Consider the following 21,862-nt stretch of genomic DNA (forward strand, 5'->3'; position numbering starts at 1 on the left):
ACTTTAACGCCAGGGTGGGCAAGGAAGGTAGCTTTGACACAACAGTCGGTAAATTCAGTCTCCACGAGGAAGATCCCCAAATGGGTTGAGGCTGAACGACTTCGCCGGGCCCGAAAAATGGTTGTCTGTAGTAATTGATTCCAGCATAGAAAAATTTTCCTGAACGAAAGACTACCAACCACATCGATAATGTTGCGATATACGGAAGACACGTCTCCAGTGTTTTAGTTGTGCGTGCGTTCCGAGGTCCTAACATCGACTCGAACCACTATTTTGTTTCAGCCAAGATACGCACTCACCTCTGTGTAGCAAAAAACGCACGTCAACAAACACAACGGAAGGTTCGACGTCGGAATCGCGAAGTATGGAATCGCTTTTTGGCTTATCTTTAATACAGGAGCTTTACCACCATTTGATTTAATTTTTAAAATTCTTTATTACAACTTTTTCCCCCCTCAAAAATAGATACATATATTTATATATATGCATATATTTGTATATTAAATAATATATTTTTTTTTGCTTTTCATTTTGAAAATCAAATTTTTGATACCAAAATTGAAGCATACGCTGCCAAAAAGAATATCTCTGTTTGTTGCTAACAGACATAACTTCTCATATGCAAAAGCTATTTTTTAACCAGTAATTTTCCCTAAACAAGACACTGTGCGCCACCTTTCTTTGCCGGTTTTAAGGTATAAAATTGTTCTTTATCGTTACATCAATTTGCTTGTATGTGTTAATTAATGTTTATGCGTGCAGCACGCGTGCTGCTGCTATTTTTTTAGCACTGCTCGATTTATATATATTTACAGCTATTTTACAATTTCAATTTTCTTTTCCGTATATTTGCGCTGCTTCTGGGGCACTTTCACACCTAGCGTATGTATATACTTATATACATACATATGTACATTATACGCAAGTACTGACATTGACGCTTACGCGGCGCGTGCAACGTCGCAGTTTATTATTGTTTACGAATGAACTGGCTTATTTTTGTTGCAACAATTCACATCAAAAACGTCTGCGCTGAAGTTATTATTATTATATTAATTGGTTTTGCTCGTTATTATTGCAGTTGTTGTGCATTTTCGCATTAGTCATAAATAATTGCACAATTTTTTATGGCCATAACTCATGGCACACACATGCATATGTATACATTTGTATAAAAACCGTTAATTTATTATTTTATTTATATTTTTTTTATTAAAATATCAACATATTCGCTTGATTGTCGTAGTTTGTTTTGGTGAGTTGACGCGTTTTCGCGATTTCGTTTGCATTTAATATTCGTTAAAGTATTACACTGCTTGAATTTTCATAATTTTTCATAAGCTTGTATAAAAATTTTCGTGTTTTTCGCCATTGTAAATGCTTTATTTACAATAAATATTTTTTATTTGCATTTAAATTTGATTTTTTTCGCGTTTCGAAAGTGTCCAAAAAGTCCTGCTTACATAACGTGCGCATTCGAGCGATTTGGCCAACGTTATGTGTACGCGCGCACGGCCAAGCACCGAGAATTATGAGAGGTGTTAGCCGTTTTTAATAAAAATACTAATATAAAACTCGCTTGCCGCGCTTTGTTGTTGTTTTTCGTGTTATTCAATTGCCAACGCTTGAATTTTCACTTTGTGGTAGGCTATGTGCGGTGTTTGTTGTTATTTTTTCACGCCAAAATTTTACTTTTTATTCTATTTTCGCACGTCATTTTGAACAGTTTTTCGTGATTCTTGCTAAAAATGCCGTCAGTTCTAGCCGCACAACGGCAACTGTTTTGCCGTCAGCATTGTCAGCGCGTGAGAGCGGCCACAACACGGCATCGGCACACATACATATGTGTCTTTTATAAATATGTATTTATATCTGTGTATGCATATCTAAATAATTTGTATAAAAATGAAATCAAGTAGAACAACAAAAGCGTATTTGTTGCATACACTTCACAGCGCTTTGTGTAAAAATAGTTGCCCACTGCTGTGACAAAGGCAACGCCAGCAATGTTGGCAAAGCAGCGGCAGGAGCATTCTTTATCTACACACATACATGCAGTTGTGAAAGCCAAAACAGCTGCACATCGCACTGTGCTGCACTAGCACATCACACACACAACTACAGCACAGCACCAACATCCCGTGTGCGCGAAGTACCCGTTGGCCATAGGCCGCGCGTCGGTGTGGCTCAATAGTTGCCAACGTTTGTCCGCGCTGCCCGCGTGCGCTGCGCTTGCAACGTCGTCATCGTTGTCATAGTCACAACTAACACTGCTGGCACTCAGTGTGTATATAGATATGTGTATATATTTGCATATACATATGTATGTATGTATGTATGTTTTTCCGTCGGTGCGCCGTCATTGTTGGCGTCATCAAACGCCAAACACAGAGGCGGTCCCAATGACAACATAATTCCACAACATAGTTGACATAGATGATTTTATAGAGAATAGGCCAAAATGCCTTGGTCCACACTAAAACAAATGCCGTCAGCGCCCTCTGGCGTTTAGACGACGTTGGAAAGTCCATTTCATATACAAGTGTATTTAGATTAATATATATATACATATTAGGGTGATTGAAACAAATTTTTTTTCGTTTGGTTCTCTGAAAAATATTCTCCTCGACTGCTCTAAGAAAACCTCTCCAAAAACTTATGAGTTTCATTCATAATGATTTTTTTTTCATTGAGTTACATATAAACTTCATATGAAATAAAAAATTTTCCCAAAAATAATCAAATTTCAACCGTTAATATCTTTTAAACGGTTGGGTTTACGAAAAAATTGTAGAGCATTCAATTTCCTACAAAATCCAAGGAACAAAATATATTTTGAAGCGGTTGGAAGCGAGATATAAACTTTTCTATCAGATAATAAGAAAAAATATAAAACTGTCAGTAGGAGGACTTTCCCGTTACAATTAAGAACTCATTCTTGGAGAGACTTTTAGAGGTGTCTAGGAACCTATTTTTCAGAGTACCAAATTAAAAAAAAAAAAATTTTTTTGAATCACCCTAATATATGTATACGTATATATATATACGTTATATATCATATTTTTATTTACATATATTATATATAAACTTGTATATGTAAACATATGYATATATGTAATTTCTTTTCACTATTATTAGGTGAAAATTCCTTTGGCTAAGCGCCAAACATGAAAATTCGTTACATTTAGCGCTGATTCATACATACTATATGTATATAGTATATATTTTTATATAGATATATATCATATTCATAAACATATATCTCCAAATGTTTATATAATTTTTATTAACATTTTTCAGTTAGCGATCTTGCCTATATCTATATTTCCATCGTTACTAAACTGCATGTTCCGTTCGGTGCTTTCTCAAGTGCGATAACTTTTGCAACACAGTGTTGCCTTTGTCAGTGACGTTCAAATTGTTGTTTTTTTCTTGCATTTTATTGCAAATTCATTTATTTACTTTGGAGTGTTTGGCGCATATATATATTTTTTGGCAGCATTTCAATTAAGACAACCCACACCCCCTACCAACTGGTAGAATAGTTCGCTGTCACTTTTTTAGATTATTATTCTCTCACTTTCGTTACTTCAACGTTTGATTACTTGTCAGTTTTAGTGAACCTGTCAGTCAAACGTGTTCAGATTCAAATTCAAAATCAGATGTGTGGCTTAAAGTCAGAGAACAGACAAAAACAGAGCGGAAATGCGGGTGGAAAAGATTTCATTCATATATATGTAATGTTATAGTAAAAAATTGGCAGTGAATGTTCTGCTTTGTCGATTTTTTGCACTATTTGTATAGCGCATGTATCCCCGTTGGATGGAGTCATGTGTAGAAGTTCACGCAAGTAAGGAAAGTTCTCTGAGCACCATTTACTTGGAAGTGGCCAGAAACGATTCTTTTACATATGGTTAAAGCAGCTCATGACTTCCGATCTTCAAGTATCATCTGGGTAGCCAAAAATATCCGTTTGAAGACGAACTGAGGTCAGAAGGTTGTGCGCTGGGTTTGGGACCCGCCACATAAAAAACGACTTCAATAAAAAAGTACCAACAGGCCTGGAAGAGCAACTGATGACGATTAATGCAAACGTATTAAGGATTACAATTTAAGGGAATGCACCTGGAATATCTGGTCCCATCATTGGGAGCTAATGAAATGTATTGGACGGGACAAGGACTGAGACGAGTAGGTTCTTGTGGCATTTAGTGGAAGAGATACTCGGTTGCCGAGTACTGGCCGGTAGATTAAAGTTCGAGTTTTCGAAAGAAAAGGTTCTGTGGAAAATTTTTTGTGCTTTGCGCATTAGAAAAGGCGAATAATTGTCATAAAAAGTTTAAAGAGATAGCAGAAGTCACAATTCCATTGGATTAGGACTTTAATATTATCTTTTTACAAGCCGTCTTAACTTAAACTTAGCGTTAACTTTTCGTATACTTTACTTAAATTAAGTGTAAATATTTTAATTATTATCAAAAATCCTTTTTAATTGTCATGTTAGGCCTTCCTGTAAAAACTGAAGAACACAATGGACTCAAGAGAAACACGTCATATCTTGGAACACTGACAACACTGGGCATACCACAAAAGTACTTTGGGTAGATAATTAGATGAGAACCTAAGGCCTATTATGCTCTTTTCTAAGTGACAAGGACTTCGCTAACCTCAGCATATAGATAAATCTTAAAGATAAAAATTAATTGCACTACTATGTGCTGATGAGGCGATGTGATCCCTATTTGGAAACATGGATCTTTAGTCTGGAGACTGCAAGTCAATTAGCAGGTGTTCTGTAGTTTCAGGCTCCCTGTCGCAGAACCTTCAATTTGCACAAGAAGCCAGGCTCATGACCCTTATAATAGTTTGTCAAAAAAGTCTTGCGGTATTTTTTACTTATTTTATTTTTTTTTTTTTGTTTTATAACGGTTTGATGACTCATGCCCAGCTCTTGACCGATGCTACAGCTGCTACTATGCCGGTCTCTTTCGACCAATTCATCGATTTTATCGCAATTTTCGACGACAGGCCTTCTGGAGCGTGGCGCWTCTTCAACCACCTCTACACCAGAACGAAAACGTTGAAACCATCGTTGTGCGGTGGAAATCTAAACTGTATCGGGTCCATAAACTGCACAAATTTTATTGGCTTCTTCAGATGCATTTTTGCCTTTATCGTAGTAGTACTGTAAAATATGCCGTATTTTCTATTAATTTTGCTCCATGTTTGCGACGCTATAACTCACGAACGACTTAAAAGAAACGACAATCAGTCAAACACGTGTTAGCGCGTGAAATTCGGCTTTCCAAAAAGGTATAGCGACGATGCGACGAATAAAACTAGAACTACGCGCTATCAGCGCCAACTAGCGAAAATACCGCAAGACTTTTTTGACAACCTAGTATAAGTACTTCTTGGGCCTACAATGGCCAGTGTCGAATGCGACAAATAGCCTGAGTTTGTTACTTTGGGATAGTATCGATAGTGAACAGACCAAAAAGTTTCTACTTTTAGACAAGAGGAAACTAAATATTCCAGGGTCATCACAGAAAATCTATCGCCCAGCTATCTTATCAAAAACTTGGTAAAGTGAAATCGGCGTAATGTAGAGCATGAGGGGTGGTTGATGAGACGCTGGAACTTTAGACTTGCGAATGCCCAGGCTTGAGCCGATTGAGACGGGATATTATTAATAGACATTGGGTAGCTGGGTGGAAATATTTCGTCAAATTCAATGAGTTGAGGGATACGACTTTATTGGTTATCTCTTGAGAGTACAATCGGTTTAATGTTGACCTAAATGAGGTTGTCTGTGTCTGGCGYTTGTGCGCCTCCCTTTTCTACCAACCAACCAAGGTCAAGGCTGAATTATGCCTCTATTAGAAACCAATTCTATTAGAATTCTTAGTCTAGCAAGCTTATTCGTAGTTTCAGCCAATGTTGACCATATTACATAAGGGTCCGACTATTGGGCTTACAAACCTAAAACTTAGGGTCCGTCTTAATGACTGTCAGAATTAGATAATTGGAACAGATTATATCTCTGTACGAATTATCGTACTTTTGATCACCGTATTATTCCTTTTGCAAGATTTTAGAACTCGTTTACTTTTTAATATTTTAAAAATCGAAATCCATTGGTTTTGAGCTTTTGCATCCAAAAATCACTTATGACACATAAATTTTAGAGCAACATTTTATACAACATCTTGCTTTACACACTCCACGCTGACACAAAATCACATGCATACAACACTTAAGTTTTATGTAAGTATTATAGCATACTCACAGGCTAATGATGCCACGCAACGCCGGCATGTCCCGGCGACGATTCAAAGGCGGCGACATAGACAACGACAGGAACTCCTGCTGTCGGTCTTCATCGATGCTGGTGTTGAAGATGCGCGTCGTCGGCAAGTAGCCAATTTGCTGCAGAAAATCATCACGATACGAGAGTTTCGTCGACGATTGCGACGACGTCAGCGGAAAGTGGGTGGAATGCGACATAACACCCACACCACCGACACCACTGCCGCCACCACCGCTCATGTGCCGATCAATGGACGATTGTTTCTGCATGGCGGACGTTGGGTGGTGGAAGTGTGTATGGAAGTGATGATGTGTCAAATAATTACTGTGACCGCCAATGCCGGCACCACTACCAACAGCGACGCCGCTGCCGCTGCTGTTACCGCTGTTAAGTGGCGCAATGATTTTGTCATCGAAACTGCGCCGAAAGCTAAAACCTTTAATTGTGCTGTAATTGCGATGGGTTAGCGGTGTTGTGCCCAAATCGATGGAAGCGGGCCCAAGCAATTTCATGCTGCTCAAATAGTTCGTGGCATTACTGCTGCCGCCACCGCCGCTCATGCCGCTGCTTAGAGGTGTGCTGGCACTGAGTGCCGGTGAAATGCTACTCAAATGACTATTGCTGCCGGTGAGTAGTGTAAAACCTGGTCCACTAACACCAACGCCACCACCACCACCGCCGCCGAAGCCGCCGCCGCCGCTACCACTACCATATGTGGAAAGATTACCGCTGATGGGTAGGCGTTGTAGCGGACTCAAAGACGATTTCGGTTTGTTTATAATATTGCAATTGCTGTTGTTGCCGCTGCCACCGCCACCATAAATCGATGTAGTTGTTGTGTGACCGGACACCGAAATACCTGCTAGACCATTGCTGAGCGCGCAGTAATTGCCGGTTATGATGGGACTACAGCGACCAGCTGCTACCGCGCCGACACTAGCGCTAATCGCAATATTATTGGAGATCGTCGACGTTGGCAAACTGCATATTATGGTGGGCGGCGGTGAAAGTTGCGAGACCAGTGATGGCGTTGACGACGAAATGCCGCTGTCGCCGCTGCTGCAGAGCGTGCTGCCGATGCCAATGCTGCCCAGGCCGACATTGGCGGCGCTGCTGACGTTAACGCCAACACCAACGCCGACGCCGACCGCAACACCGGTGATGCCACCGCTATGGCAGTGCTGCGGTGACGATGTTGAGGTCGTTGTCTCAATTGTAATGGTATTTGATGTTGACAAAACGACGGGTGGTGCCAGTGTAACGGCGCTTTGTTTGTTGTTTTTGTTTTCAACTTTTGTTTTTTTTTTAATCTGCAAATGGACGCTTCGCTTATACCAGCCTTTTTGTGTTCTATTTATTATTATTTTTTTTTTTAATTGTTTTGCTTTCTTGTTTGGTTTTTGTTTTAGTTATGACTTTAAAGTGCTTGTTGTTTTTGCAATTTGTGTCTTTGTTGCTTTGATCAATTGTTGGCCTGCGCTTGTTGTACTCGTACTGCTTCCTGGCTTTTCAAGTCTTCAATTTCCGCTATTTGTCTGCTTCCTTTTCGGCTTCTGCTTCTTCTTCTTCTGCTGCTGCTTCTTTAGCTCACATTAAAATGTGCCAGTGTTGCCAGCGCTCGACAGCCTCCAACATATGTTTGTGAGTGCGTGTGTGTCGACCCGTGTTTTCTTGCTTTGTTGTTGTTGTCTCTTGTCTGTTGCACTGACATGCGGTCTTTTATGTTTTTTGCTTTTGTTGTTGCGCTTGCTTGCCACCGCAACGGTCAACGCGTTGCCTGCTAACAGCGGCGTGTAACACCCCTACATTTGCAACAACAACAACCACAATAATAATAACTGCAGCAGCCGAAATTTTGCACCATCGGGCATGCCATTGAACTATGCAGCCCTGCCGGCTAACTGTTTAAAAATTATAATGCAATACCACAGCCAATTCCAGATTACTCATACGCACTGTTGAACCCACAAACGCTGCATGCGACTTTATTTGATATACTTGTGTGCTTTGCCCGGTTTCGTTCGTTGCCCTATCACAAGTAACGGCTGGTGTGCACTACAAATTTGTATATATTTTCGTATGTATGATTGTGTGCATTTTGTTGTGAATGTGTGTGTGTGTGTATGTACGCTTGTGCCTGAATGCTTGCTAAGTGCCTTGGTGCCTTTGTTCACACGGCAATTGCACTGGCAGATTTTTTTGTATGTGTTGGTATATATGCGTGTGTGTATGTTTTCCTTTGCTTAATCACTCGCCACTGTAGGCAACTGCGCTGAAACGCCACAAAGTATGCTTTTATAATTTTTTCACGTATAAAAATTAGTAAATTCCCTATTAAAATTATTATTATTTGTTATTTTAAAGCTTTTAGCGCCTACATGCATATACATACATACAAGTATGCATATTTTTTGATGGAAAAGTTTACTGTTATGCGCATATACGTTAGCACATTGCTTTCAACTGCTTATTTATATGTATGCGTACCCGCTGTGCCTCGGTATGTGTATACTTTTGACCACTTCACATGGAATTTTTCACATTTCGCAGCTTTAGCTTCGACTGCATACATTTTTAATGCAGCGCACACGGCATTAACTCATTTCACTTTCACGCAATTTCCGTTAGGTTATAAATTTATTGTGGATTTTGTTTTTTTTTTAGTATTTTAAGGTAGAAAATTTAGCAGTTGGTTAATGGTATTTCTTTCAAACAACTTTTTTTCCTTTGGTCAAAAATTTTGCTGCCCAAACTTATCGTCGTACATCGTCTACGTCGTCAACTTGCTTTCTGCACTCTGTCTGCTCCTATTCAACTCAGTTCAGGCCCAGCTCGTTTCATAGTTATCAACACTGCTTCCAAATGTCAGTTCGCGTTTGCTGCCAAGGAAGTTTCCACTCTATTCTTCATTCCTCCACACGCACAAGCACACGTACATGTACTAACAGCATTTCGAAATGAGTTCCGCTAGATTCTCGTCATTGCGCATGATCAATAAATAATGAAAACAAACACCATACCGTTTGCTTTGTTGTTGTGCTTTCTCTCTGTTGTCACTGCACCTTTTGGTTGTGTAGTTGTTATTGCTGCTAGTGTCATAGCTGACACCGCACTTTGTAGCCAAACAGCTTTTAGCGCTCCCGCTCCAACTCGGCTGCCAACTGTATGTTGTGCCAGAAACTGTCACGGTTGTACGTCGCTCTTTGAACTCCGCACGCTCTGCAAGCGTCAATCAATTGGCGCTCAAAACATGCCCTTACCCACGTTGTGGTGGTTACGTGCCGTTCTACTTCCATTTTTCTTTGTAGAACAGCTGTAACGCTTTGTTGTGAGCGGTCAAACACCTAACACCATTCCTTGTGGATAATTTCATTATTTTGATCGTCGGCAACTAATCTAGAAAGTTACACCAACAACTAACAGTTTATAAAATTTAGATTAGATTAAATCGGAAGTCATAGTTCTACAGACTCACAGATTCCTGTTAGACGTTTTTAAAGTTAAAAATCAATTTAATTGTTAAAAGATTGTATTTTCTTCAAATTCTCAGTCGATTGAAGTCTTTACAAAATGTAATATCTTTTTAATCCAATATACCAGTACCATTCCTAAATTCCATTTCCATTTCCAATATTAGTTTTATTATTATTTAATTTTAAGTTATTTTATTTTATAATTATTAATGTAAACTCAAAAATACAGCCCCACCCTAATTGAAAATCAAAGATATTTTATCATTTATTTCAATGCAACCCTGCGTTCAGGCAATTATCAACGAATACGTGAGCAAAGAAAAATTATAAATAGGAAGTGATAGACGAAAGAATTGGTTTTGCAGAAAATTTTAAAAATTTCCAATTAAAAAATGTTTATAATCTAAATTAATTAAGTACAAAGTGTTTCAAACATTATTCCAAATCATAGTCAAGTGAAATTTACATTTGAAATACATTCCAATACTACAAAAGACGACCTCAGTAAGTGCAGTGTAGTGAAGTGTAGGTGCGGCGGTCGCGCTTATTGAATTGTTGCAATAGCAAATTGGAAAAGCAGAGCAGACCGCCACAATGGCACGCCCAATTTATCCAAATCAACAGAAAATAGCTGAAAAGCTGGTGATACTCAACGATCGTGGTCTGGGTATATTAACGCGTATTTATAATATTAAAAAAGCATGCGGCGATACAAAATCCAAGCCAGGTTTTCTATCAGACAAATCGCTTGAGTCATCTATTAAATTTATTGTAAAACGTTTCCCCAATATCGATGTAAAGGGCTTAAATGCAATAGTGAATATAAAAGCGGAAATTATTAAATCGCTTTCCCTATATTATCACACTTTTGTTGATTTGTTAGATTTTAAAGACAATGTCTGCGAATTGCTCACCACAATGGATGCTTGCCAGATACACTTGGATATTACACAAAATTTTGAGTTGACAAAACATTATCTGGACTTAGTAGTTACATATGTTTCTTTAATGATATTGCTGTCACGCGTTGATGATCGCAAAGCCGTTTTGGGCCTCTATAATGCAGCCTACGAACTGCAGAATAATCAAGCAGATTCGGGTTTTCCACGTCTAGGACAAATGATATTAGATTATGAAGTGCCGCTGAAACGGTTATCGGAAGAGTTTATACCGCATCAGCGTTTGCTAACCAATGCACTGCGTTCACTTATCGCAATTTATCCGTTAAGAAATTTGCCAGCTGATAAGTGGCGTGAAATGCAAAAACTCAGTTTAGTGGGTAATCCAGCAATATTGCTAAAAGCTGTGCGTACCGACACAATGTCCTGCGAATATGTTTCACTTGAAGCAATGGATCGTTGGATAATATTTGGCCTGCTGCTGAATCATCAAATGCTCGGACAGTATCAGGAAGTAAATAAAATTTGGATATCTGCTTTAGAATCGAGTTGGGTCATTGCATTGTTTCGTGATGAAGTATTGCAAATACATCAATACATACAGAGCACCTTTGACGGCATCAAAGGTTATAGCAAACGCATTGGTGAAGTAAAGGAAGCATATGCTGTGGCAACACAGAAAGCAGCGCTAATGCATCGTGAACGGCGCAAGTTTTTGCGTACCGCCTTGAAAGAGCTGGCGCTTATAATGACTGATCAGCCCGGCTTGTTGGGACCAAAAGCAATTTTCATATTTATTGGTTTATGTTTAGCGCGTGATGAAATACTATGGCTATTGCGGCACAACGATAATCCGCCAGTGACGAAGAATAAAGGTATTTTCATTTTAAATTACAAAAAAATTTTCTTACTAATTTTTTAACAACTTGTTCATGCAGGTAAATCCAATGAGGACCTTGTTGATCGTCAATTGCCAGAACTACTCTTTCATATGGAGGAACTGCGCGCTCTGGTGCGCAAATACAGTCAAGTTATGCAACGCTATTACGTGCAATATCTTTCCGGGTTCGACTCGATCGATCTCAACATACGGATGCAAAGTTTGCAAGTTTGTCCGGAGGATGAAAGTGTCATCTTGTCTTCGCTGTATAACACCGCTTCAAGTTTGACTGTGAAACAAGTGGAGGACAATGAATTATTTGATTTTCGTGCTTTTCGGCTGGATTGGTTTCGCTTGCAAACTTACATGAGCGTCAGTAAAGCCGCGCTACGCATAACGGAAAATGTCGAATTGGCACGTTTGCTAGACTCTATGGTTTTCCACACACGCGTTGTGGATAACTTAGACGAGATACTCGTTGAGACCTCTGATTTAAGTATTTTCTGTTTCTACAATAAAATGTTTGACGATCAATTCCATATGTGTTTGGAATTTCCGGCACAAAATCGTTACATTATTGCATTTCCCTTGATTTGCAGTCACTTCCAGAATTGTACGCATGAAATGTGCCCCGAAGAGCGTCATCACATACGCGAGCGTTCGCTTAGTGTAGTTAACATCTTCTTGGAAGAGATGGCCAAAGAAGCCAAGAATATTATAACAACCATATGTGATGAGCAATGTACAATGGCCGATGCGCTGTTGCCGAAACACTGTGCCAAAATACTCTCAGTGCAATCAGCGCGGAAAAAGAAGGACAAAGCCAAAAAGCAATTCGACGATATACGCAAACCGGGTGATGAGTCGTATCGCAAAACACGCGAAGACTTGACCACAATGGACAAATTGCATATGGCACTGACGGAGTTGTGCTTTGCCATCAATTACTGTCCGACGGTGAATGTGTGGGAATTTGCATTTGCACCGCGCGAATATCTTTGTCAGAATTTAGAGCATCGTTTCTCGAGAGATCTCGTCGGCATGGTCATGTTCAATCAGGAGACTATGGAAATTGCAAAACCATCGGAACTGCTAGCCACTGTGCGCGCATACATGAATGTGCTACAGACCGTGGAGAATTATGTGCATATCGACATAACGCGCGTATTTAACAACTGTCTTTTGCAGCAAACGCAGAATTTAGATTCGCATGGCGAGAAGACTATAGCCGCATTATATAATACATGGTACATAGATATATATATATATTTTTTTTTTCAATAAAAACATTTCAAATTTCTATTTTACGCTTCACTCTACAGGTACAGCGAGGTACTAGTGCGTCGTGTCTCCTCCGGCAATATTGTATTCTCCATGAATCAGAAAGCATTTGTGCCCATATCGCCGGAAGGTTGGGTGCCTTTTAACCCCCAAGAATTCTCCGACCTCAACGAATTGCGTTCATTGGCCGAACTTGTCGGTCCCTATGGCATAAAATCGCTGAATGAAACACTCATGTGGCACATTTCCAATCAAGTGCAAGAGCTCAAACAACATGTTGCCTCCAACAAGGATGTGCTCATACTGTTACGCACAAGTTTCGATAAACCCGAGGTAATGAAAGAGCAATTCAAACGTTTACACGATGTCGATAGCGTACTACAACGCATGACACTCATTGGTGTGATACTTTGCTTCCGTAATTTGGTACATGAAGCGCTCGTCGATGTGCTGGAGAAGCGTATACCTTTCTTACTTAGTTCAGTGCGTGATTTCCAAGAGCATTTGCCAGGTGGCGATCAAATACGCGTCGCTTCCGAAATGGCCTCGGCCGCTGGCTTGCCGTGTAAAGTCGATCCGACGCTAACCAGCACTTTGAAATCGAAAAAACCCGATTTCGATGAAGGCGAACATTTAGTGTCATGTTTGCTAATGGTTTTCGTTGCTGTTTCTATACCAAAATTGGCACGCAACGAAACGTCATTCTATCGCGCCTCTATCGATGGGCATTCGAATAATACACACTGCATGGCAGTGGCGATCAATAATATATTCGGCGCGCTATTCACCATTTGTGGTGAGAACGATATAGAGGATCGCATGAAAGAGTTCTTGGCATTGGCGAGCTCATCACTATTGCGTTTGGGTCAGGAATCGGACAAGGAGGCGACACGTAATCGCGAATCGGTGTATTTGCTCTTGGATGAGATTGTTAAACAATCGCCTTTCCTCACGATGGACTTGCTGGAATCTTGTTTCCCATATGTGCTCATACGCAATGCATATCATGCGGTCTACAAGCAGGAACAAATGTTGGGACTTTAAGGGTCAGAAAAGTGTATCGAACGAATATAAGTAAGTTTAAAGATTTGGCGTTAATGTTGGATTAGTAATTTAAGCAGTTTATAATTGCACAATACTTGCAAGTGACTTGAAAAGTATTTACTCTATGTCTTTTACTGTCCACTCTACATTCTATTTCTGCATTTATATGTAATTATAAAATACATTATATAACATAATTATATATATATGAAAAAATATATGTTTAGCAGTATAGACATTATTTCCAGCTTATTTATAACTATCTTTATCTATATAAATATACTAAAATAAAGTATTAAAACTTTCGTAGAAACGTTTTTTTATTCAACATTTTTTTTTTAAGGAGTTAACAAGTACTTAATTTTGATCGTTCGTTTTATATGACAGTTGTGTGCTATAGTGGTCCGATCTGATAGATTTGTTTGGCTATTGTATCACTGTCTTGAACAATAATCCCAGCTAAATTTCATGATGATATCTTGTCAAAAAAAGTTTTCCGTACAAGAACTTGATTTTGATCTTCAGATGGATAAACGGAAATGGTTAAATCGACTAAGCTCATCATGCTGACCATTTATATATTATTTTTATAGGGTCTCCCACATTTCCATTAAAACGTTTGTTGCTGTTGCGCAGCATAAGACAACCAATTTTGCGATTATTGTTTTAAATGTTTTTTATTGCCAGCTTTTAATAAACAAAAAATATCAAACACGCGTAAAACAAAATACTTATAACTTAAAACTAAAAAAAAAATTAAACTATTTATGGCTTATTTGTTTGGTGTGAACGTACATATGTTTGTATGTAGGTGAAATAGTTTAAATTTAAACGTAAAAATAAAATATGACATAATATGTTACAAAACCAATATCAAAATTATAAACAATTTCAAAAAATTGTTACATGTGCACAAAAATTACATAATATCCTAATCAAAAACTTTCAAAATGATAACAAATTCGAAAAAATGCCAAACTATGCAAATATATGTGCTTGACTGTCAACAAAATGAAGCTTCACGTGTTGCTAAAATATGATTGGTACACAATACCCAAAGCTGAGGAGGTGAAAAGTGTAAAATAACTCCACCAGCTGGCAAAGCCCAGAAAACCTTTGTACACGTCCGCGTTGAAAACCTGTGTTGGGAAAAAATATATCGCATGGGATAATGTTATATAAAAAATATCGCATGACATTTTGCATACATTTTTTAAACTAATCCATTGCGCATGTATAGCATTTGCAGATTCTAAAATATTGAAATCTTCGCCTTGAATATGTTCACCACTATCGGACGCTGGCATGCTGCTCATTATTGTTGTGGCAACTGGCGGCAAAGCTGTCGTACCTGCCAACTCTACTTCATCAACGACCGAAGCCGCCTCGCTTAATGGACACATATCTGTGCAAATGCTGCTACTGTTGCTGCTTTTCAGTATGCCAGCCCAAGTAAATTCACCTAAGCTTTTGTACATCAAAGTGAGATATAAGCAGAGCAACAGCGGTGCGGCGAATTGCAGTGTGACCACGCAGAGGTAGTAGAATATGGAGGAAATCTGTGTTAGAATGGCAAAGTAGCAATTAATAACAGTAAATAAATTTACTTTTGCGCATTTATACCTTCTTCTGATACTCCACATTTGTAATGCGACCGGCTTCTTTGCGTAAATCGACGATTTTGTCATGCGCTAGATTTAAATAAGATTGCAAATAGATGGGTATTAAGGCGAAACGTAGTAAAACTACTAAAACGACAATAATGAGGCGCATTGTTTCGAATGCCTCCACTGAAAGCCTAAAAAAAAAATAATAATTGAAAATAACAACATAATATTATATGTAGTAATTATGATTTTTTGAACAAACAATGGTTTCTGCATGCCCTCGAATGCACGTTCAGTCAGATATTCTCTGCTTATAGGTCTGATCCAGAGTATTATCAACAGAAAAGGCAATATAAAACTGATATTGAGTAGTAGTTGTAATGTTTTACGACCGCTGCAGTATTTCAAAGAGTCCCAATGCATTTTTGCCATGCGTAAACCTGGGAAGGTGAAGATTGCACCTAAAAGGCCGCAACAAACTGCCATGCAGAGTTTCACAATCAGCTTGGATGCGGGACCACTACAAATATATCATACTGATGAGAAATATTATATAAAATTAAAAGAAATTACTTACGAAGAGGGCAAACCCTGTGCCGCAAGGAACTCTGAAGCACTCGCGTTAAAGCTACTATATGCGTGTTCCAGCCCCGTCTCAAGGTGGCGTTCATCAATGATGAGTACAATCATAGCAATTAGTAGGTAAACTAAGCAGGCGACTATTACCATGGAACGTTCACCGATCGACTCTTCATTTTGAAAATACAACCATGTAAGCGACGAGAGTAGTTTGCTAAGTAACGTATAACTTTTATTTTGGAAGAATAAATATTAAAAGCAAAACATACTTACAGCGAAAAGAAGACAACCAACAGGCACCAAATCATGCTTAGGTTGAACTCATTTTTCAGTGGAAAATAGTAGTGATAGACCTGCAGAAAATCAACATAATTGATTTAGCAAGCAGAAAAAAATTGTTTTTTCCAATACCTCTGATAAAATATACACAACTGCTGCATAAACGCTAAAATCTACCAGCCACTGGTATTCAGTGTAATATCTGAGATGCACAACATCGCGTGCTACCACTGGTGTTGTCTCAAGTTGCACTTCTAAATTACGTGGTATGTGAAATTGTCCCGTGCCATTTCGTGTCTCATATCCCTTATTACCTTTGCCGCCACCTTTCGTGTGCTTCTCTTTAGGCACACCAGCTAACGTACGTAGCTCATCGTCCGAAGGATGTAAATATCTATAAAGGCCTGTCGCGCATAATAACCACTTGGCAAAGGAAAAATGTGGACTTATCTTTTGTATAACACTCAAGGTTAAAAGTGTAAGCACCAATTGTGCACCGAGCACTGCCTGGAAAATAAATTATAGATGGTGTGTATAGAGCAGGTCGTTGTTACTTAAGTGCAGCCCAAGAAATTACGCTAGCAACACTAGAGCACTATCAATCTATTTTTGGCATCATTTTCATAAATATTTCTTGCATATTACGAAAAAATGTGTGCTCCACTTAGTTAAGTGACAATTTGAAATCTATATATACTTCAACTATGAAATAAAATTTCCATATATTTTTACACACCATTTTCTACACTGTTTCTTGTGGCTTAATCTTAAATATTACACTCACTAATTAATACATAATTAATGCGTTAATTAAAAGCGGAAACTGTGCTACTTAACGAGTACTATGATAAAAAAATATTGGAGTAACTATTTCTTCGGCCGGGAAATATGACACAAAAATAAAACAATGACAGCTGTGAACAATGTTGTTAATTCTAAATACCACTAAGCGAGCATTTTTTTGCTTCCTTAAAAAATATTGGTTTATTAATATTGTTTTTATGGCTTTGGTTAAATAACTTTTGTTTATTTTATTGCTAATATTTCTTTTTGAATAAATGTTAATTTTGAAAACAAAATTTATTAAGAATTGCTTTCAAATACATTGTGAATATCGTTCCCTGGTAACGAAAGAAGTAGCATTTCTTATCAGCAATGCAGCCAATCAATACAGCTGTTTCCTAGCTTATAAGAAATCGCAATTGGAATTAAATTTAACTTTTTCCAAAAAAGAAATTAAATAAATGGAAGTAAATCCAATAGCAGTGTTGCTCGTCTATATGGATAGCAAAGGAGACCGACTCTTATTTCGTTATCCCTATGAAAATGTGTACAAAGGTAAATAGCTGGCAAAAAATTGTCAATTCATTCACACCCACAAATACTTTTTGTTTTATATAGATAAGGCACCGTTGCAAAGTATGTCCTTGGCGGCATCTGCGCCGGTACTGAACAATCCACCACTGGTTGATGGCACGATGAGCAGTTCAACGACATCGCTGGTGTCACAAGTTTCTTCCGATACCAGCAGAAAACGCAATCCATATGCCATTAGTAGCAGCGATGAACTATTGCAAACGGCGCCACCACCAAATATTGCACCCGCTAATGTGTTTGGTGTTTACAATAGTTGCGGCAATACAGTGCCCAAAGGTCAATTGGAAGGCTTTACCGATGAAGTGCTCTCAACGCTATTTGCAGTAAAACAACAATTGTGCAATCAAAAACTCGAATTAAAAGTGAATGATGTGCGTTTCGTGTCGCATCCGACATTAATACCGCGCAATGAGCATCGCAACAACGCAGGCAATACAAGTAATGTTTCAAATACCTCGAACACATCTTTACCACTTATGGCGCCAACGACGGCTACAAACGCTACTATCGGTACTACAACAATTGCATCATCATTGCCACAGCCGAAATCTCAACCACAACAAATGCTTATAAATATTGTGTTCGCTTTGCATGCGCAGGCCAGTTATTCCATAGTGAAATGCTATTACGAACTAAGTAAGCGTCTCGGTTTAGCCCTACGTTTCGAAGAACAACGTGCCAGTTACTGCACCGAGGAGACAATGCTTATGGCACGCACACATGATGAACTCTCATCACAACAGCAACCATTGGAGCGCACATTTGACGCCATCACGGAGCGTTGTACTTTAGCGCAAGCGCTCAAATCAATTTATCATGATTTATGCACTACCGGCTTACTGAATACAACGTTAAATCAATACTTAACGGTAAGTTTTTGTTTGCCGCAAAAAGCGCATCAGCTGCACAAAAAAGGTAGCATGGTCGATCCTGAGGTTATAGATCGTTGTTTGAGTTCGTTGAAACCTTACCACGGCATGTTGCTTGTGGACTATGCGGAACTGCTCGACTGTGTGCCACCACGTGCTGCGCGCATGCTACTACAACTAGTGGAGATCTATACACCACTAATGAGTTTACAAATGCTTGCCTCTGAAGCCGACATGAGTATTGAGCATGTTTACAAAATGGTATCACATTTGGTTTATTGGGGTAAAGCCACAATTATCTATCCACTTTGCGAAACGAATGTTTATGTTATTGCACCCGATGCGCCACTACATACAAATTCGCATTTGGTTGAAAAATTCTCAGCGCGTTTTGCTGGCATGTCACTCTTCGATGCTATCGCACACTTTTCGCTGCCCACTTCCATTGGTCATCTCACCACACCACTGCAGCAATCGGCGCGTCAGGGTATGCTCGCACAAATGGTAGTCTGGATGTTGCAACATCACTTACTAATGCAATTGCATACATATGTACAATTTATGCCCAGTGATTTAGACGATTTCTATGGCGGCGTGAGCACTATGAACGTGGCGGGCAGCGATTATTCGGCCTGTAGTGATGGTGTTAATGAACACAAGTCATCGCTAATGGATTTACAAGAGGGCACCACCACGCACAGTTCAATTGGTGTGGGCGCTACAGGTGAACTGTTGATATCACCATTGAGTCGTAGCATGAATGTAAGCGACGACGAGCTGTAAGTGTTACGTCAGTAAAATGTTCATATTATTTACTAATTTTTAATGTTTAACACAGCAATGCCGGTTCCTTGCTATCCTGCGCCAGTCAACCACTGCCAGTGCCGCAAACTAGTCATCGCTCGATTACCGAAGATCGCTACTCGGGTGGGTGTTCAACAGCATCAGATAATATTGTCGCACAACCATCCTCTAGTCACAAGTCAAATTATAGGTGAGTATASTGCTATTTTTTACTTTTTTATTTTATTTTTATATTAATTTTTTAATTTTATTTTTTTTAATATTATTTTTTTAATTTTATTTTTTTATATTAATATTATATTTTATTATTTTAGTTTCTTTAATATTTCACATAACATATTTATTTACATAAACGCTTAGTATGACTGCCTCCATAAGCACTGAGAATTGTGACAGTATCGCCTCCATCGAAGATGAGGAACGCATTAAAGAGCTACTATCGGTTTTCAATGATGCCGATCGTGCGGCCATACGTCGTATACCTGCCTCAACGAACATCGATGATCTCTCGTTGCTGGTGAAACTCTATCAGGCGGGTTATTTTAAGAGCGAACATCACCTCGAGGAGATTATGTACTTTCAAAGTTTACGTCCAGCTGAACTTTTACAGCTATTGGATAAATTTCGTGATGTGCTTATCATTTATGAGACTGAGGACCCTGCCATTGCATCGATGTACAATAATAAGTGAAGCAAACAACACAGAAAAATGTGAAATGATTTGTGAGTGTTGTGGCTGGCGCTAGTGAACCGACATGCCAAGTGTGCTAAAAGTGCCTTACTTGTGTGCAAATGTGCGAAGCATTCCTGAGCGCAAAAAAGCGCATTTTTTTGTATATAGTTACGTGCTACAGTTTAAATTTAAGCTTAATGTTTGTCATATTTTTTCCTAGCTTGTAATCTGTTTAAAGTGAAATACTACAATCATTTATTTTTGAATTTTTATTTTTTTTGCTTATTAAAACTAGCGGTTTCTTCCATTGTTTTTTTATGTTGTATAATTGTTACTTTTTCTACTACAATACAAGTGTTAAATTTAATTAATTTTTGTTTTTTTGTTTTCACTTACAAGGAAGGGACGACACAACGTTTACAGTGGAGTATATATATTGCTACGTACGTTTGGTTTTTCCTTTAACTTTCATTTGTTTAAATTATGTTAACATAGAATTAGAGTTTTAAGTTTAAGTGTAGCTTAAAATTTCTAACTTACATACACATATAATATTTATACATTTATTTATATCTTTAATTATTTATCAGCAAAACAATCAATCAGATATAATAATTAACGATTGCAATTGTTATTGTTGTATTTTTTTTTAGTTAATAATGATAGAAATTGTAGCGGTTTGCGTTAAAAAATATTATTTACTATTGTTGCACATTTAATTACATATTACATAATATAGAGTGTATGTGTATATGATTGTGTTGTGTGTGTATTAAAAATTGCCAATTTCGTATAAATATTAACTGAAGTTAACACATAGATATGTGTATGATATTTTCTAAGATTTTCATTTCTATTTTTGCTGTCAAGTGTTTGCGTTTCTACTTTTTTAATATTATTTTGCATGAAAAGTTTTGCGGTATGTGTTTTTCTTGCATGTTTAGTTTTGAAAATTATTAATTTTAACTGCGCTTATACATCTGCAGGTGTTTGCTTGTTGGGTCGCCCTCCTTGCTTACAAATTGTTCTTATGCCATTTGCGTTTGTTTCTGCTTAAATTTAACCCATTTGCTGCAACGTCTTTACTTTACTAAACAGCCAGTTTTTGTTGCTGTTGTTGATTTTTTTCGAAAATTTTCCCCCACAAATACAAGAAAGTATCATCTTCCGAACTGCACGACATTTTCAACTCCCCACAATTAGTTAATCGCCGTATTCGCCGTGCGTTCAATAAAAACGAATCACGTTGCATTGTTGTTGTCGCCGTTGTTCTCGTGGAAATTCGTGCCATTTACGATGAAGGATGTGCCGAGTCCATAGAGATGGCCACAATATTTGGCATTGTCGATATTGTCCTCGAAGAACATCTGAAAGTTGCAGAAAATAAAAGGGAAAACATGAAGAGCGTTATTTCAGCAAAAGGTAGGGAAGGAGAAATATGTATTTGTTTATTAAATTATATAAAGTAGATAGGTAATAAATTGTAATATAAAATATAGCTATGTGGTAGTGATTTTTGCTTTATTGGTGAAGAAAATATTATATACTATTAATAGTAAGCTGTTATTAATTAACAGCTTGAATAATAAGGAAAAGGAGTAGAAGCAAAAAATACTTAAAGCAATAAAAATATGCTAAAAACACTAATTTTTAAAGCAAGCTATACTAAAAAGTTTAAAATATTAACCACACGTAAAAAAAAAACAATCAAAAACACGCTTAAAAAATTAATTATGCTATTCGAATAAATTAGTTATTATTTTTTATATTTAAACAGGTTCTAAATA

The 21,862-nt window shown here is 38.0% G+C and overlaps 7 protein-coding genes across 13 annotated transcripts in view; 3 read left to right on the forward strand and 4 right to left on the reverse strand.

The window, feature by feature from the left end:
• Positions 1-1,765, reverse strand: part of LOC108977768 (SRSF protein kinase 3) — an 11,801-nt gene extending 10,036 nt beyond the window's left edge. For 2 of the 4 annotated variants that reach the window (XM_018947654.1, XM_018947651.1), the window contains exon 1: positions 721-1,763. The gene's annotated coding sequence lies outside the window, so the exon portion shown is untranslated. Of the gene's footprint in view, positions 1-720 lie in introns of all 4 variants that reach the window. The other 2 variants (XM_018947653.1, XM_018947652.1) reach the window with 2 other exon arrangements.
• A 4,478-nt stretch (positions 1,766-6,243) lies between these two features.
• Positions 6,244-6,789, forward strand: LOC108977735. Its single transcript, XM_018947592.1, has one exon. The coding sequence runs from the start codon at positions 6,244-6,246 to the stop codon at positions 6,775-6,777; it is 534 nt and encodes a 177-aa protein (XP_018803137.1). The 3' UTR covers positions 6,778-6,789.
• A 136-nt stretch (positions 6,790-6,925) lies between these two features.
• On the reverse strand, positions 6,926-9,606 carry LOC108977736 (loricrin-like). The gene is made up of 3 exons (XM_018947594.1): positions 9,571-9,606; positions 6,973-7,491; positions 6,926-6,931 (listed from the first exon to the last, which is right to left on the reverse strand). The coding sequence occupies exons 1-3, from the start codon at positions 9,604-9,606 to the stop codon at positions 6,926-6,928; spliced, it is 561 nt and encodes a 186-aa protein (XP_018803139.1).
• A 511-nt stretch (positions 9,607-10,117) lies between these two features.
• Positions 10,118-14,128, forward strand: LOC108977779 (membrane-associated protein Hem). The gene is made up of 3 exons (XM_018947675.1): positions 10,118-11,557; positions 11,621-12,809; positions 12,885-14,128. Exons 1-3 carry the CDS (start codon positions 10,378-10,380, stop codon positions 13,885-13,887), a joined length of 3,372 nt encoding a protein of 1,123 aa, XP_018803220.1. The 5' UTR covers positions 10,118-10,377; the 3' UTR covers positions 13,888-14,128.
• Positions 14,129-14,804: 676 nt separating this feature from the next.
• LOC108977780 (transmembrane protein 161B) lies at positions 14,805-17,247 on the reverse strand. The gene is made up of 8 exons (XM_018947676.1): positions 17,089-17,247; positions 16,485-16,859; positions 16,347-16,426; positions 16,072-16,287; positions 15,757-16,014; positions 15,511-15,685; positions 15,096-15,446; positions 14,805-15,026 (listed from the first exon to the last, which is right to left on the reverse strand). The coding sequence occupies exons 1-8, from the start codon at positions 17,089-17,091 to the stop codon at positions 14,907-14,909; spliced, it is 1,578 nt and encodes a 525-aa protein (XP_018803221.1). The 5' UTR covers positions 17,092-17,247; the 3' UTR covers positions 14,805-14,906.
• Positions 17,248-17,521: 274 nt separating this feature from the next.
• On the forward strand, positions 17,522-20,442 carry LOC108977773 (nitrogen permease regulator 3-like protein). Its single transcript, XM_018947661.1, has 4 exons — positions 17,522-17,690; positions 17,754-19,377; positions 19,437-19,592; positions 19,763-20,442. The coding sequence occupies exons 1-4, from the start codon at positions 17,597-17,599 to the stop codon at positions 20,091-20,093; spliced, it is 2,205 nt and encodes a 734-aa protein (XP_018803206.1). The 5' UTR covers positions 17,522-17,596; the 3' UTR covers positions 20,094-20,442.
• The window catches only part of LOC108977774 (CCR4-NOT transcription complex subunit 7), a 16,548-nt gene continuing 15,015 nt past the window's right edge, over positions 20,330-21,862 (reverse strand). For all 4 annotated transcript variants that reach the window (XM_018947663.1, XM_018947662.1, XM_018947665.1 and 1 more), the window contains one exon: positions 20,330-21,442. In XM_018947663.1, the coding sequence (XP_018803208.1) occupies positions 21,317-21,442 (126 nt within the window). In that variant the 3' untranslated portion in view covers positions 20,330-21,316. The remainder of the gene's footprint in view (positions 21,443-21,862) is intronic.

The sequence above is a fragment of the Bactrocera latifrons genome, unplaced genomic scaffold (genome assembly GCF_001853355.1).
Source record: "Bactrocera latifrons isolate USDA-ARS-PBARC rearing strain unplaced genomic scaffold, ASM185335v1 scaffold_95, whole genome shotgun sequence".
In the NCBI taxonomy this organism is placed as follows: domain Eukaryota; kingdom Metazoa; phylum Arthropoda; class Insecta; order Diptera; family Tephritidae; genus Bactrocera; species Bactrocera latifrons.

Coding starts and splice junctions, on each gene's coding strand:
- LOC108977773 (XM_018947661.1), top strand. CDS start 17,597: ATGGAAGTAAATCCAATAGCAGTGTTGCTCGTCTATATGGATAGCAAA. Junction 17,691..17,753: donor CTATGAAAATGTGTACAAAG/GTAAATAGCTGG, acceptor TGTTTTATATAG/ATAAGGCACCGTTGCAAAGT. Junction 19,378..19,436: donor AATGTAAGCGACGACGAGCT/GTAAGTGTTACG, acceptor TGTTTAACACAG/CAATGCCGGTTCCTTGCTAT.
- LOC108977780 (XM_018947676.1), bottom strand. Junction 16,427..16,484: donor TTGTGTATATTTTATCAGAG/GTATTGGAAAAA, acceptor GATTTTCTGCAG/GTCTATCACTACTATTTTCC. Junction 15,447..15,510: donor ATGTGGAGTATCAGAAGAAG/GTATAAATGCGC, acceptor ATTCTAACACAG/ATTTCCTCCATATTCTACTA.
- LOC108977779 (XM_018947675.1), top strand. CDS start 10,378: ATGGCACGCCCAATTTATCCAAATCAACAGAAAATAGCTGAAAAGCTG. Junction 11,558..11,620: donor GCCAGTGACGAAGAATAAAG/GTATTTTCATTT, acceptor TTGTTCATGCAG/GTAAATCCAATGAGGACCTT. Junction 12,810..12,884: donor GCCGCATTATATAATACATG/GTACATAGATAT, acceptor TTCACTCTACAG/GTACAGCGAGGTACTAGTGC.
- LOC108977736 (XM_018947594.1), bottom strand. CDS start 9,606: ATGGAAGTAGAACGGCACGTAACCACCACAACGTGG. Junction 7,492..9,570: donor ACGTAACCACCACAACGTGG/GTAAGGGCATGT, acceptor TCGTCACCGCAG/CACTGCCATAGCGGTGGCAT.
- LOC108977735 (XM_018947592.1), top strand. CDS start 6,244: ATGCATACAACACTTAAGTTTTATGTAAGTATTATAGCATACTCACAG.